Source organism: Saccostrea echinata, unplaced genomic scaffold (genome assembly GCF_033153115.1).
Source record: "Saccostrea echinata isolate AGI-Se365-2 ecotype Australia unplaced genomic scaffold, CSIRO_AGI_Sech_v1 ptg000002l, whole genome shotgun sequence".
Classification (NCBI taxonomy): Eukaryota; Metazoa; Mollusca; class Bivalvia; order Ostreida; family Ostreidae; genus Saccostrea; species Saccostrea echinata.
Genome location: NW_026889751.1, coordinates 10691433 through 10707510, shown reverse-complemented (window position 1 = coordinate 10707510; position 16078 = coordinate 10691433). Strand labels below are relative to the sequence as shown.

The window sequence follows — 16078 nt, the reverse complement described above, 5'->3', positions numbered from 1 at the left end:
TCCCAGATCAGCTGCACGCTTATTCCCAGATCTTTTGTTCTTTTGTGGGGAAAATTTTCAGTTTAAAATTCTATAATGTCAGTGTTAAAGATACTTTCTAGTGAATTTGGTCTTCAGGATTTTGATGTCAATGAGATTGGTTCATTACACCCTAATTATTACTTGTAGAAAGATGGCATATCAACTTGAGTTCTTCGCTAAATGCATATTTTAAAAGAATCTTTCTATGAATCTCCCACTCTAATTCTGTCCCCATCTTAACCGCACAGGTTAAGGTCCTTCCATGTGGATTCTTAAATATTATCCAGAATTAACACAGACCTTTCTCTTGAAGAGCATTTTTATAACCCCCTATTTTAAAATTTTCTTAATTATCTCATTTTGAATAGGAACAAGGTTTTTTAAATTTGAACAAATTTGAATCCCCATCACTGACAGATGCTGTGTGTTAAGTTTGTCACAGCGGTTCTGAAGTAGTTAAAAATTCAATAGCTAACAAATAGCAGGCACCATGCAAATAGACAGACAACAGACCTCAATCAGAAAAGCTCACTTCAATCTATCCTTTAAATGGTGATCAGGCTAAAGCTCATCAGATTAAAGATCAGGCTACAGCTCAACATAGTGGCAATTATCATAATACATAGCAGAATAAAGAGAAAATGAAGTCTTTCATAAAATTAATTTATTTGGTAAAATATGATGTAACATTGCATATCAATGTTGGTGATTTAGACTATTTTAAATAAAAAACATATTATATATTATAAAAAATTAAAATGTATTCCACAGAATAGGAATATCATTCTCTGGCAAAGCATCACAGCATACATCACATGTGTATAAAATCACAGAATAAAATAAAAACAGAGAAATGCAGCATACAATACTTCATCATGCTTCTATACTTAGCATGCTTCTATACTTCACATGCTTCTGTTCAACCTTAAGCATTCTCATAGTTAAGAAGGTTTAAATAATCATGAGTTTAGTTAAATATAATATATCACATGCACTGCAGTCCACAAGAGGTCCATCTTTGGCATACTGTATTGTGTTTATGTCTGATTGTCATTAGAAGTAAAGTGTCAAAACCTCTTTCACACAAATTGTTCTAAAGTTCATTGTATCTACATTTTGTATTTGTTATAAAGAATATATAAAAATATCTCCAAGTATACTGAAGTTTTTGTTAACTCTACGTTAGGTGTTAGCATCACTTTTTATAGGGTTGTCAAGGACTGCCCACTCAATATGGTACTTGTTTGAAAGTCGAAGTATTCATTTCATAAATTGCTACATGATTAATCGGAGAACAAAGAAAGAAATTCATTTTTTTTTTACTTTAATATTTTTTATATTCCAATTTACTTTGCAAAACATTAAGAAAAACAAATCAAAGCATTTTGTAGGTGTTTATACAGCAATTAAGTTCAATTTATGGCAACTATTTCATAGAGAGCTTGTTTAGATGCGTGGTTTCACAAGTTTTCTAGTGTTTTGTTTTTTAATGTTGCCTGTAAAAACCCAAAACAACTCAAATGACAAATGTTGATTCCTATAAACTGCTTAGCAAACCTGTTAAACTCATATTTAAACTATTCACTGTGAAATTTGAAGTGCTCGAGAGGTACCATAATCGCAATCCAGAGCTTTTAAATGAAGTTGAGATTTTAAAACTGTGAAGTGATGTCAGCTTACTTAAACCATTGGTTTAACAAATATTGTGAATTATATGACATTTGTGTACACTTTTGAGACAGAGCGGTGGATTTCTTTCATTAATTATGGGTCTTCATTATTTAACTATTGAAAAATGCATTCTTTCGTCTATATTAAGGCTGAAGTTAAGGACACACGCAACGTACCTTACCTACTGATAATTTTTCAAGATATTCTTAATTTAAGATTATAGTGCCATCAGATGTTCGTAGACAAAAAATCAGCATACATTACCAGGGGGTTTGAAAAGATATCAATTGATGAAAATTTTTGTATAATTCAAAGAAAAATATTCAAAAATTACTAAACATATATTATAGATGTTTTGTTCATCCAAACTTGTTTTAGAAGAAGTGTACAACAGCATATATAGACATTAAAATGTAGCACACAGTTCCTTTAAGTATCAGAACTCTTCAATTCCAGGGAAAAAGACAATAAGTTCAAACTACGTTGCGTATGTCCTTAAAAACAATAAGTATATATTCAAAGTACATCTGTACCTTATGCCATTAAGTGTCAATTTTCTAGAATTATTTTCCTTATTAATAATGATGTAGCTGTATTATAATGTAATACTGAGCTTGGGGAGCATGAAGAATCTTTATGGCATAGATTGAGTGATTGGGCAATCCACTGAAAAAAGGACCAGGTAACCAGTTATGAGATTTCGACCAATTTGAAAACCCAATTTTTTTTAAACCTTTAAAAAAGCTTTTAGAAAATATTAGCAATATACAGGTACACACTCATCTACTCTTATTCATACTATCAGGAAAAATAGAAAAATTTTCTTAAAAGCAGTGTTAGAGCAAAAAGAATACTCTCAAATAAATTAAACTATCAACAATTGGACGGATTCAAACAAATCAATACTGACACTTAGGTAAACTTTTCATGAAGGGACGGATAATTGAAATAAAACTATATCAAAATAACTATATAGTTTAGTTGAATAGTTCACATCATCTTAGTTAATAAAATTATAAGCACCAATGTATACATGTATATGGATGAAAATAATCAAACGATAGCCAACAATAAATAGTATATATATATGAAGTCAATCACACGGTATACATGTACATGCTTTTAACATGTGATTACATTATTGAAAATGTCATGCAAGCCAAAAAAAAAAAAACAATGTCTGCATTAAGTCTTGTGTAAAAAATTGTATCACTAGTTAGTTAACAAAACTGGACATAACCAGTGGCAGAACTTAATGTAAAGTCACTACATGATATTTACACAACTGAACAACTAGTCTATTAGCACATAAGATTATATATTTAAGCATCTGTTCTGGTTTGGGCTCCCGGTGTAAGACTTCAGAGTTTAGTACCAATAGAGATCTATGTGATCTAACACCACCTGTCAAGAGCCAAGAAAAAATTCACACTTTTAAAAATCCAGGAGAATATAAATTCATATCTACTCTGGAGAATTATATTTTACTGACTTCATCAGAATCACTTATAAGCTCTTTTTTTTTATGTTGAAAGTATTCTGCAATATATAAAATCTAATCAAGCAACCAATGACACCCAGAAGTCAGAAGTATATAGGAAACAGTGCAGAACATTAGTTGATATAATCTACAGAGAAATCTACAAAAATTAAAGTACTACAGTAGGATGGTCAAAAAGCCAGCAACACTTGACATAGACTCTCTGTTGTGAAAATTTATTCAAACTACAAACCTTAATATCTTACAGAAACCACACATTGTGGTTTCATTAATATTAATTTGTGGGCATCAATTTTTAGTGGATTTAGTAAAATTCAAAAGATGAATAATTTTGTGGAAAATGGCTCTTACAAAAAAACTGTTGTCACAATTCTTACTTTGAACATTAAATTTTGTGGACCGACTCCATAATGAAATCCAAGGGCAAGTTTAATTTATAGAAGAATTTGTGACTAAGACTAAAATAAAATTTTCGAATTACTATCTTCTTTAAAAAAAATTTAAAACGTCTTTATAATCTTTTCCAAAAGAATTTTGAAAAAATATATTCATGCAAGAAATATCAACAGAGAAATTAATTTTGAAAGATTTTAAAGTCAGCTAAATTTTTGGTCTTAGTCATAAGTTCTTTTGTGAAAAGGGGCCAAAGAATATTGGTGTTCAACAAATAATGATGAAACCACTGTAAAGCAGATTTAATAGCACTTTCAATAACCTTCACATCTCCAACATTCTTTAATCAGAACTTTTAGCATAGCTATGTCAAGTGTATACAGACAAGTTTGAAGGAGAATATACATGGGAGAGATATACTGGTATATATATATATATACATGCAAAAGTGTTCAGTCTTGTGTAAATACAGCAGCAAGGCTTTACATTCCAAAGTAAACTACTGGTTCTAAAAATTTCTCCACTCTCTCACAAATTTTTACCATTTACAAGAATATTTAGAAACTGCCGACTTAATGCAGACATGTATATGCATGAAGACACGACTCAGTATTGTCGAGGTAGTTCTGGTAGACTAGGGATAGTTATATATAGTACTACATGTACATGGGAGATTTTTAGTTTGGGTTAACTTTTTGACCATCTTGCTGCAGAACCCATTGTCCCTTTTTCATTCTAAGTCTCCAAGAGATTTTATTGCATACACCAAAGGTATTACCAAACAGAACGCTACAAACTACACATGTTCCGCGAGTGGTTAAACACGTGCTCTGATAAATAATTAAAACCACAGTCAACATAAAGATGTGTACTGCTACCAATTACAAATCAGTGAACAGAAGTGTTTTATACCTACCATTAGTACAACCAATAACCAGTAAAAAAACAAGGCCCATGAGCCACAATGCTCACCTGAATCAAACTCTTACTAATATATGATGACAGATAACCATTATTATATGGCCCATACAGTATATCACTTTTTATTCGCCAGAATTTTATTTTCGCATAATTACATGAGACTGCCTGCTCGCAAAAACCTCATGTCCACATATTTTTGTACAATTAAAGAACAAGTACAATGTAATAAAATTTGTGAAAATTTTGTCTCGCATATAAATACCAATTTATATCTCGTGAAAATAAGGTGACGAAAAATATTAGAAATCTACAGTATTTAATTATTGACCCGAAGACCAAGATTCAAACTTGGGTCAATCTATTGCCTTTTTTTCTCTCCTACTAAAAGAACTTTAAAGTTATAATAAGATTTTGATTTTTTTTTCCCAAGTCCAATTTTTTAGATTAGATTAAAATTCTGAATGACCTGTTTTGCATTCAAAAGGAAATGACTATCTGATCAACTATCAACTATTTTCATGGACAGTTTGTGCTGTTTTGTGTCTGTTTTGTTTTATTGGAAAAAGTAGAAATTTTCTTTAAGATTTTGGCATATATTTATAAACATCAATGCACATATAGATAGATGTCAGACAAACTTTGATAAAGCAAAAAAAAAACCTCCCAAGTAAGCAAGAAACTTCTATTACCTTCCATATTCTTATGTAATAATAAAAATAATAATTACCCGAATTTGTTCCGCAGTTGACTGTAAATTAAGGTAGCTCTCCTCCAAGTTTTGAAGTTGGGATTGTATTTGTTGTGCGAGTTTTGGGACTCTGATATTTTCGTCAACTAAATGACGCCCTCTCTTATTCACGTTATCTAGGGTCCTACGATAATCCTCTATGTCTGCTATCAGAGCCTGCATGGGTGAAAAAAAGGATTAAAAAATTTAAAATTACTCAGAAATGTGATATATTATACCTAACATATTTAGGGTTTGTCATCCTTCTGTTCAGTCATACAAAATTTTGCTTTAACACTGATGATATTTCAAAGGAGATGTAATTCAAAAATTAAAATGCACAAAATTTCAGCATAACTTCCAAGCAAGGCAAAATTTGACAAAATGGCCTTTAAACTTGGAAATTAAAAAAATATATATACATGTATAAATAGTAATTTATTTCAGTGGGTCAATGAACCTTAAATTCTTGTAAACTGAGTATATTTTACCCTATGCTTATCAATCTGTCTTTGAGTAAGTTCCATGGAGCTGACATTCAGCGAGTTGTGGGACATGAGTTTGAAGGAAGTCTGGAGCAACCATTTTTCACTTTCTTGCTGAGATTCATGGAAATCCAAATGATCGTGATAGGATCTCTCCAGGTTCGCCACTATATCCTGCAATTTTATTATGTTTTTTTCAAATGATGTTCATCTCTTAACTTAACTTTCAAAAGTTATTAAGTAATGTACTTGTAACATCCAATATACAGTTAATCTTACATTTTAATTTAACAAGCTGAACTTCATTTTTTGTGTAATAATATTTAATTAATTCAATAACTTACTCTTGCTCTGTTTAGAACCTTGTCATATCGTTTTTGGACATCTGCCAGGGAATCAGACACCTCCGGGTTTTCACTCAAGGCTTCGAGGTTCGCCACTCTCTCAGCCAATTCATTGACCAGGCGATGATGATTTTCAACATCACTAAGGACCAGGCGATATTTATCTAGCTGTGTTTTCTTTTCTACCAACTGAGCCTTGGGTTCTGGTTCAACATAGAGTGTATTTTCCATGTCTGCCAGCCACTTCACCAAACTACCGTAATATTCTTCATAGTCATTCCACCGGTCCTGAACTCCTTCCAACATGGAGCTACATTCAGATATAGCCATGTTTAGTTTCTCCCACTCGTTTGTCAGTTCAGTCACCTGCTGCTCTATCAACCGTTTTCCCTCTGAGGATGTATTTGGCAAGATTTTTTCTGCTAAGTCACACACCAGGTTGACCTTCTGTAATCCCTCGTCCATGCTGGCAGTGATATCCTGCAACATACAATAAAATTCATTAAAACTGTCACAGTAATATACCCACTTACTCATTCATTTCCTCATCTTAAAATGTGAAATATCACTGAAAAAGATAATGTGATTTCACATTGTTCTCTGAACTTCAATTTTTGTTGTCTTTGTGGTCTATCCAGATCAAGAAATAACGAGTATGGAGATCAATGAACTAAAGACTCTATCAATGATAGAATAGGATAAGGTAGCTGTCCATCAATTTAAGATTTTTTTTTGTCAAAACCACAAAATTTGATCCTCACAAAGATTAATTAAACTGCTTTTGATCAGTGACAACCAAATCTTCATTAATTACAAAATGTCAGGTAAACAAACTTACTTTGATGTCTTCCATGCGTTCCTGAATGTTATGCCAGTCCCCGCATGTGTCATTGCATTCGACGACTCGTTCATCCATGTCTGCCAACCAATGGGCGGCAGCATCAAACGCATTGTTGTACATCTTGTGGTCTCTGGCATTCTCTGACAGCTTCTGAATCAAAGTCTGAGAACAAAAAACATAAAAACATCACAATACGATATTCTTTCACATAAATATTTCTCCGATAAAGCATGTCAAAGAGGCCTATGGGCCACCATGCTCACTAGAGATATATGATAAACAAAACTCTGGAAAAGGGCTCAAATACTTCATAATAAAATCTATAAGCAAAGATTACAAGTATTAAATTTATGTTTACCTTTGTCTGAGATACCAGTCCTTGGTACTTGGCAGACAGCTGCATCATATTGTTCGTGACTCGTGGATCAGTACTTCTATGACACACAGCATCGCTGCGCTCTTTAACGTTTTCAAGGTTCACCTTTTTCTTTAGAATCTCATCAAAAAGGTCCTAAAATCAAAATAAAGCAGTTACAGAACATCTTATTGCTATACTCATTTTGTCATATTATGGGAATTGATCTATAACAATGGAAAGTATGCTGACTTCACTGTAATAGATTACAAAAGGAGACTCTAAGCATCATGCAATGATATCTATCTTTTCATAAATTACTAGACTTTGACCCATGTTATGAATGCATCCATGTGCATATATCGGACATTTACAAAATAGATACATCGACACATTCATATATTGTAAGGTACTTTTGAAATAAACAATGAAAGTGAATATAATTCTGTTTTTGTTTTTTGTTTTTTTTTTGTTGTTTGTTTGGTTTTTTTTGGGGGTTTTTTTTTTTTTTTTGCAAAATTGTTGCGTAACGGCGTAGCGCAGAATGGGTTTGACCCCCATTTAGCTATAAATCAAGTCATGAGTTCGAATCACTCCGGAGCTTACATAAATTTCACCTTTCCAAACAGATTTAATAAAAGAAATTATGGATATTTATTGAAAATATGACAACAACAAAGAGTTGAGCACTGCTGATACATATCAAGCAAAGTAATGAAAATGAAGAAATGTATTTAGCTGGTACTTTTACACAATTAGTTATTAAACTAAAGGTGTAAAAAATTTTGTAACAATTTTAACACTGCAGGTCTCAACTTGTTCAAAATATGACCTCAACAATAAAAGAGTTATTAAGCACTGCTAATACATATATTCTATATATACACAGGTAATAGACATGTATATAATCTGTAAAGGCAGAAATGAAAATGGACAAATGTGCTATACTGGTATTTCTACACAATTTAGCAGATGTGAAGCAGAACAGATTATCTTGCAAATAACCCCCCCCCCCAAAAAAAAAACATACTGGTTGTTCAAGAGATCATAATAAAAATTAATAATATCAGGTGTATTTTTTCTTGTGGCGATTTAATAAAACATAAGTTTGTTTGCTACGATTAAATATAATTCATTTCATCATTGAATAAATATTTTTACGATCTTAATTTTGTCCCACCTCATAGTTTTGAGAAAAACTATGCATGGATTAAATTTTACAAACAATCGATATTTTAGTAGCATTGATAGAATGAACTGTACGGGCCGCAAGGGCTGACTTCAGACTACCTATCAAGCGTAGTTACCATGACAACCTTTACATATTTAGAAGAACAGGCTGTCCCTTCTATATACATATTTCACCCACTTTTTTTTCAAAGTTAAAGAAATTTTTGGAGGTGAAGTTATAAATCTCAGCAGTGAAGGTAATAGTAAACATGGCGAACAAATTCAAGTTGCAATCATTTAGACACATTTCAAATTGAAAATATCGGTTATATTGACGTTATTTGATTATTTCGATTTATTTCAAAGTTAAGAAATGAAAATAATGTTATTGTAATTTCTGGCGGAAAAAGAATGCATACTTCATTAAGATGTGATTCTAGCTGGAGTTGTAACATCCCCCTTTCCCCTCAAAAAAGCATAAAAGAAAGGAAGGATAAAATAAAATCGGGTAGCTACATTAATATTGCTCCTACGATCATGAGCTTTTTGCCTCCGTTGAGATGACCAGAGACGTAAATAACTTATAATAAATGCATCTCCGAAATGGCGAATGATTACCCAAGTGGCCACAATATCACATTTGCATGGATAAACTCAGAAACATTAATACAAATACGTGTAAATTTTCATTGGAAATCTGCTATATATTTTGTTCATATATATTTATGATTTCTTATTAGAGAAAATTATAAAATAACAAATATATATCTACTTAGTTCAAATTACTTTTGTCTTCTCTGATTTGAACACCGTGATTTAGCGTGAATGTAATACGCACGCGCAAGATTGTAAAATCCAAAAAATCCAGATGATTTCCGGAATTTTTTGAGGAATTTTCGTTGATTATTAATTAGCGAAGCTTAATTGAGAAAAAATAAAAACAAATTGGTAATCTTCAAGTACCAATGATGTTTAAAATATATAAAACAAACGACAGTACTCTTCCGATTTATCGGTATTAAAGGCCAAAAATTCGAGTCTATTATTTTAATATAGTAGTATAGATTCTGTGAGTTATGGTTATTAAATAAGAACTGTTTGTCTTAAATTAACAGTCCAAGATCAAAGATATTGAAGTCAATAGGTAGTTAATATTACATGTACCCTAACAGTGATGACTGATTTTGGCAGACAATATATCAGACAATAATCTTACTTCTCCTTCCAGTAACTGTTGCTGTTTGCGCTGTTCATCAGGTTTGTTTTCCATGAGTCCCTTAATGCGTCCCTCCATTTTGTCAATCCATTGTAGAAATCTTTGGTATTCTTCATCTAGATCATCCCAGTTCCCAATGCAGGATTCCAGATTGGCCTCCATTTCATTAACAGAGGAGGCGAATGTGTTCCAGTCCTCTTTGAGGTTCTGGATCTCCTTCATGATGGCCTCCTGACCTCGAGGGGCCGTAGAGGTCATGACCCTCTCACCTTGCTGAGTGGCATTATTCACCATATCTTGTCCTTGCCTCATTTCTCCTTTGAAGTCCTACATAACAAATTTTGTAAAACAATGTTTAAATATACTAATAATTTATTAATTATTGCCAGTGGTTATAAAATTCAGTCATTCTTTCTGAATGTATAATTCATACTGGAAATTAATACCCATTTTTTTTTCTTTGCTCGTGGAATTATTCAAAAATAATCTGGAGTGGAATTCACTAATTTGTCATTTTTATCTATTGATATGGGAATGTATTTTTTTTTTCATTCAGGAGAAAGGGAAAGCGAGGTCTGAGCATTTTTGTAACAGTTGTACATTTAAAGGATGTTTAAGCATATAACCAATAAATTAAGCTAATTAAAGATGATGAATTCATAATTATGTGTAACCTTGAGTTGCTGTAATCTATCCTGCAAGATCTTCTTATCTCCAGAGTAATCACTAAGTCTTTGTAATCTGTGTCTATTATTAGCTAGCCAGTCCAGGCAAGCTATGTAGGCCCGTCTGTACTCTTCGTGTCCCTGAACTTGTTCATCAAAGCGCTCCACCATCTCTCTGGCTTGAGCTCCTAGTCTTGTGTAACGAGACTTCAGATCTGCTACTAAGCTGCGAGGTCTTGGATCTTTCAGTTGATCAGCCTTGTCCTCTAACTTGTCCAAAGTGTCTTGATGACCCAAAATATCACTTTGAATAGCCTACAATTTAATTTACACGGTTAATTTCTTCATACTATTTATTTTACTGTTAACTCAAAGGCACTTGTACAGTACAATTTTCATACATTCATGTATACATGTACACTGCATTTTTAAAATTAATAGACCACTTTAAAGGTTTACAGAAAATATAGAATAACAGATGATGAAAATACTGTATAATCACTTATTTTTGCAATGTCAAATTTTCATAGTTTGAGTGAAAAAAAATTTGGTTAGTGGGAATTCATAGTTGAAAGAGTGTAGAGTTACTAATGATATAGTAGTTTATAATTTTAACATTCTGTGGAGGACATGAATTTGTATTGCCTTTTCCATACCACAAAATCAGTAGAGGTTTCACAGTATGGATATATTTTGATCAAACCACAAACTTACTCTATATTTTTCCAGGCTGGATCTTTTCTCTGGCAAGTCGACTCGTAGCTCAGGATCCAGCTTTAATTTCTTTTCCACTTCAGATATCCATGATAAGAACTGTTCATGAGAACGATCAAAGTCTCCCCACTGAGAGAGTGCAGATTCGAGATTCCGTTTGCCCTGCGACACATCAGTCAGTAAGTTTTCATACTCAGACTTTGCAGTCTCTGTTTCTTGCCGAATTATCTGACACCCTCGCTGACTAGTGTTGGGTAAAGTTCTCTCTGAACTCTCAAGCAGACTTCGAAGATGGCCGTGGCCTTGGTCCAAAGCTGCTTGAAGATCCTAAAACACCATAGAGAAATGCTTTTTTTTAAAAACAGATCTATCAGTACTATAAATAGTACAATATATATCCATTCATAGCTCCAAGACAATTTTTATCTTTATCATTATCAAATGATACCACTGACCATAATTTTGCCCAGTTTTCCTCCAACATCGTCTTTGGTTCCAGAGAGGTCATGCACATTTTTCAATGCCTGTTTTGTTTCAGTTAGCCATGCCTGGAAGTCTGTGTAGTTCTGGTTGTAGTTCAAATGATTTTCATAGAAAATCTCCAAATTTTTCACAATGTCCTTAAAAGATAAAGAATTCAATTTGTTAACAATCCTATAACAGACATTGTAAAGTATAACGGATAATTTAAGCAGTTTGGTTTTTGCAATGTGATCCTTCAAAGGAATTGACTATGTCCTGAAACCCCTTCCCCCAATTTTCCCCCATATTTTGTTTCCAGGGGTATGAAAGTTTTAATTGAGTCTCAAGTAGCTGCAATAATGTAGCCCTCTCCGATTTTTTTAATCTGTTATTTTCAGGAGAGGGCTACAATTCCACTGCATCCCCATAATGGTGCAAATATATGTTTTAGATACGGACGACTGTAGGCAAAATAAATTGTTTTTGCATTCAACTTACTTCCAATAAGACGGAATTTTTATTCAATATCAACATTATAGCCCTTTATACGCGAAAACCAAGTAAAATAAATCTGTGTCTTTACCAGTCGTTCTCCTCAGCAGCCATGACAGTTCTCGCGTGACGTACTGAGACTTGCGCTTGAAATTTAGAACCACTTGATAAAGTAAATGTCGGTGTTGACAAATGTTTGTGTTGTATGATATCACTAAACATCGATAAATAAAAGCATTCCATGTGATATTTTTTCATAAACAGTGATATTTATGCTTAAAATAAGGGAAATCCTAAACAGATCCGCGCCCCTAGATCCCGAATTCTCATTGGTTGTCCCAAAATAAAATCGATCAAGGTCAGTAAAAATGGCGGATAAATTCAAGTTGTGATGTTGACATACACGAAAAATAACCGATATACGGATTGTTCTGTGTATTTTTGGATCAATTCATGTCCTGCATAACTACATTTTATGAGTTCAGGTAAGATATGTTAACAAAATACCCACTTACTGATAATTTGAGTCGAAATCTGTGCGGTAGTGAATCACTCCCGCACTTGCACCATTACGGAGATCCTAAGGAGTTGTAGCCCTCTCCCAAAAAAAAAAAAAAAATCGGAGAGGGCTACATTATTGCAGCTAAGTCTTAAGCAATTAAAATCAAACAATTCAAACCTTTGACATGCTAATAACACTGTGGTATCTGGTTGTTAATTGGGTAATAGCGTGAGATGTTTTAGCATCAGCATTGGTTTGCAGTAGAGCTTGGGCTCTCTCATTGACTCGATCCAATGAACTCTGATGAGAGAGAACCTCCTCCATATAATTCTGTAATCAAAATAGTCCATTTTTAGTTATCAAGTGCTACATTACAATGAATACTGCAGGCCTATGCACTATAAAGCTCACCTGAATCAAACTGATTTTACTGATAAAAGAGAAATGCCCATTATCATAGCCTATGACTAAAAAAAAAAGAATTCAGCATCATCTACAACAAAACATTTCCACTACTTTGTAATACTAACTTGATACTGTTCCCAGTGCTTTTTCTTCTCCTCTAAGTTATTCTTCAGATCCAGATCAGATCTAAGGAAGGTCTCAGTCTCCTTGAGCCAGCTATTGAACTGATTATAACTGTCCTCAAACTCGTTCCAACGAGTGAGACACCTGTCCAGATCCTCTTGAGCCTCTGTGAGCATGGCACGATACTCTTCAAAATCCCTCTTCATGACGCCCAATTCCATGCGGATCTTTGTCTGGCCGGAGGGGGAAGTGGTAGACAGAGTATTCTCCCCTGCTTTTGTTGCATCATTCAGTCTCTGGGTGCCCTCTCCCATATCTGCTTCAAGAGTCTGTGAATCAAATATAAAAATGTGGTATCATTGTGAAACATTCATGCCCCCCTTACTATATTGTTAGCTTTGGCTTATTCATTTCTCAAAGTCAGCTTCTCTTATGAAGTTTGATGACTATCAAGCAAAACATCTAAAGCCAATGAGTAAATAAAATTTGATGTGGGTATAACAGAAAATCAGCTGAATGAATCTTCACAGCATCTGCTGCAAGCAGCTTCAGTGTTTGTTATTATATTAAGTGTGCTGTTGCAGCTTCAGTGACTGTTATTATGTGCTGTTCAATCATGTGAGAATGTAGGTTCAGATCACGCATTTTAGGGGGAAATTACATGACACGGGGACCAAAACACTCACTGGACTTTCTATTTATCACGTATTTACTGGATTACAGACACACACACACAAAATAATTTTTCTATAACATGTTGGTCCTATTGATGGCAAATCTACACCAGTGTGTTGCACAGGGTAAGATGTGTGCTGCCCAAGAAGGATGCCGGACATGGTCGTAATCAGTTTGACCATTTCTTCCTTCTAAGGCAGTTTGTGTTAGAGTTGATGGAAAGTTTAGAGGGTTTCAGGTAAGTGAACAAAAACCATGAAATTTTATAGAAAAAGACGACCAGCCTTATGCCTACGACAACTTTGTAACTATAACTGGAGTCTCTGTCTTGTGAACTAAAAATGGACAAAACTCAAACAAAACAACCCTCACCTTTGACCGTCTGGACATCTATAAATTACAGCGTTTGACAGATAAGGCTCAGATTAATTTAACTGATAGTCAATGTTAGATATTATTCTGATAAATGATTGTACAAAATGAATTAAGGAACAGGACTAGTTAAAATACCTTTGCTCGCTCAATTTTTGTCATTATAGTTGATTTCTCTCCAAATGTGTCTGAACATGTTGCCAATTTTTCACGTGCAGCTCTCAGCCAATGAACAAAGCTGTTACAAGAGTCATGGTAAGCCTGATGCTGGGCAACACAGCGTTCTGATTTTGACAACATATCCTACAATACAAGAGGAAATTTGTGAGGTGAAATTCCAAAAAATAAAATTGCTTACAAAGTCTCTTAGAGTTTTCAAATAACACTGACCATGGCTTGATCCTTGATGGCCTGGTATTTTGTCAGAATCTGTGATGTGTCAGTGGTAGCTTTGCTGATGGGATTCTTGGAGGCCAGGTCTTCTGCCTTAGCTCTTCCTGACTCTATCATGGGCTCGTAAGACACAACATCTTGGTAGATTCCCTGTAAAACTCATTCTCATAAACAACAACACATTGGATGCATCTGATTGATAAAATTTACGCTGCCATCAGACAAAACTGAAAATTCTCAAAAGTAAGGTTTCTCTTCCATGAAAAAAGATATTGATTTACATGCTTCAATGCTTCTTAAATCATTTTTGCATGAACTGTTCATGGTTTAATCAAAGGCTCACCCCAGTCAGCCATTATAACCTATGAACTTCATGGTTCAAAGAAGGGGTTCTGGTAGAATGAACCTACAGACATCAGTTATAAAAGTCAAATAACCTTAAGTCTCTGAAGTTCTGACTTTTTCTCTCCTAGATCAGCTTTGGGTTCAGTTTCCCTCAGCCTTTTCTCCATGTCTCTCAGCCATTTCTGGATCTTCTCGTAGCTGTCGCTGTAGTCGGACCACTGGAGCAGACAGGATTCTAACATGACCTTGGTGTCCATGACTTCTGAGATCATGCTATCCCACTCCTGCTGGAGTTGTTGCAGCTCTTTACGGATCATTTCACGACCCTCCATTGATGTGTTGTTCATGGTCTTCTCGCCCCAGGTGTTTGCTGTATGGATTTGGAGCTGCCCTTCTTCTTTGACCACAACAAATTCCTAGGAAAGGTTATTAATATTATTTAAAGTTTTCAACAAGATATAGAGTCAGCATCTAATTGACAATTCAAGCTAACTTTTAGGTAACCTTAAAATGTAATTTGAGGATGCAGTATAAACTTTTTTCCAACAAATTCTGATTCCATTTTCTGGATTTTTTTTTATCAATTGAAGGAATGATTATCATTTTCTGGAATTATTATCCATTGCAAATTCTGATCAGAAACTAAATCAGAAATATTTTAAAAATCTTGTTTATCCTTCTGATATTGCAGAGTATTCTAGAACATATTTTATTTTAAAAATCTAAATGAAGAAATCCTATAAAATTATACCTGTAGCTTTTCTAACTGTGCCTGGATTTTGTATCTGTCACCAGTAGTATCAGCACAGACAGACAGACGGTCCTTGTTAGTCTGCAGCCACCGGGCAGCATCACTGTATGCTTCTGCATACTGCTGATGATCCATCGCATGCTGTTCATAACGTTTTAGCAAGTCCTGAATTAAGAGGAAAAATGTTTGCTTTCAAACATCCAACTTTTCTTGAAACCAAATCTTTTTGAGAGGCCTATTCCCTTTTTGTTTTTAATTCTATGTTAATAAAATAATTAAAGCAAAAGGCTAATCTACCTTAATTATTACTTGATTGCAATTTTTATTTAAGCCCCATTAATGATTTCTTTTTCCCATTACCTACATGTACTTGTTTGTAAAATTCGAGTGCCAAAATGCATGCTCACTTGGTCCAAAGTGCAATAATTTAGACAAATTTGAAAGTTTATGCATAATAAAGAATGAAGCCCAATAGAGTTAGATCACCTGAGTCACTTAGGACTAAATTTGACAAAATTTTCTGTAAGCCTCATG

The 16078-nt window shown here is 33.8% G+C and overlaps 1 protein-coding gene across 1 annotated transcript in view; it reads right to left on the bottom strand.

Moving 5' to 3' along the window:
• Positions 1 to 16078, bottom strand: part of LOC133172374 (muscle-specific protein 300 kDa-like) — a 144583-nt gene that overhangs the window by 73641 nt on the left and 54864 nt on the right. Inside the window, exons 66-80 of the mRNA XM_061307249.1 lie at positions 15545 to 15709; positions 14886 to 15209; positions 14446 to 14598; positions 14194 to 14358; positions 13011 to 13337; positions 12658 to 12810; positions 11480 to 11644; positions 11025 to 11351; positions 10320 to 10625; positions 9646 to 9972; positions 7263 to 7415; positions 6902 to 7066; positions 6064 to 6543; positions 5726 to 5893; positions 5235 to 5411 (exon numbers count right to left, since the gene is read on the bottom strand). Of these exons, the coding sequence (XP_061163233.1) occupies positions 5235 to 5411; positions 5726 to 5893; positions 6064 to 6543; positions 6902 to 7066; positions 7263 to 7415; positions 9646 to 9972; positions 10320 to 10625; positions 11025 to 11351; positions 11480 to 11644; positions 12658 to 12810; positions 13011 to 13337; positions 14194 to 14358; positions 14446 to 14598; positions 14886 to 15209; positions 15545 to 15709 (3555 nt within the window). The remainder of the gene's footprint in view (positions 1 to 5234; positions 5412 to 5725; positions 5894 to 6063; positions 6544 to 6901; positions 7067 to 7262; positions 7416 to 9645; positions 9973 to 10319; positions 10626 to 11024; positions 11352 to 11479; positions 11645 to 12657; positions 12811 to 13010; positions 13338 to 14193; positions 14359 to 14445; positions 14599 to 14885; positions 15210 to 15544; positions 15710 to 16078) is intronic.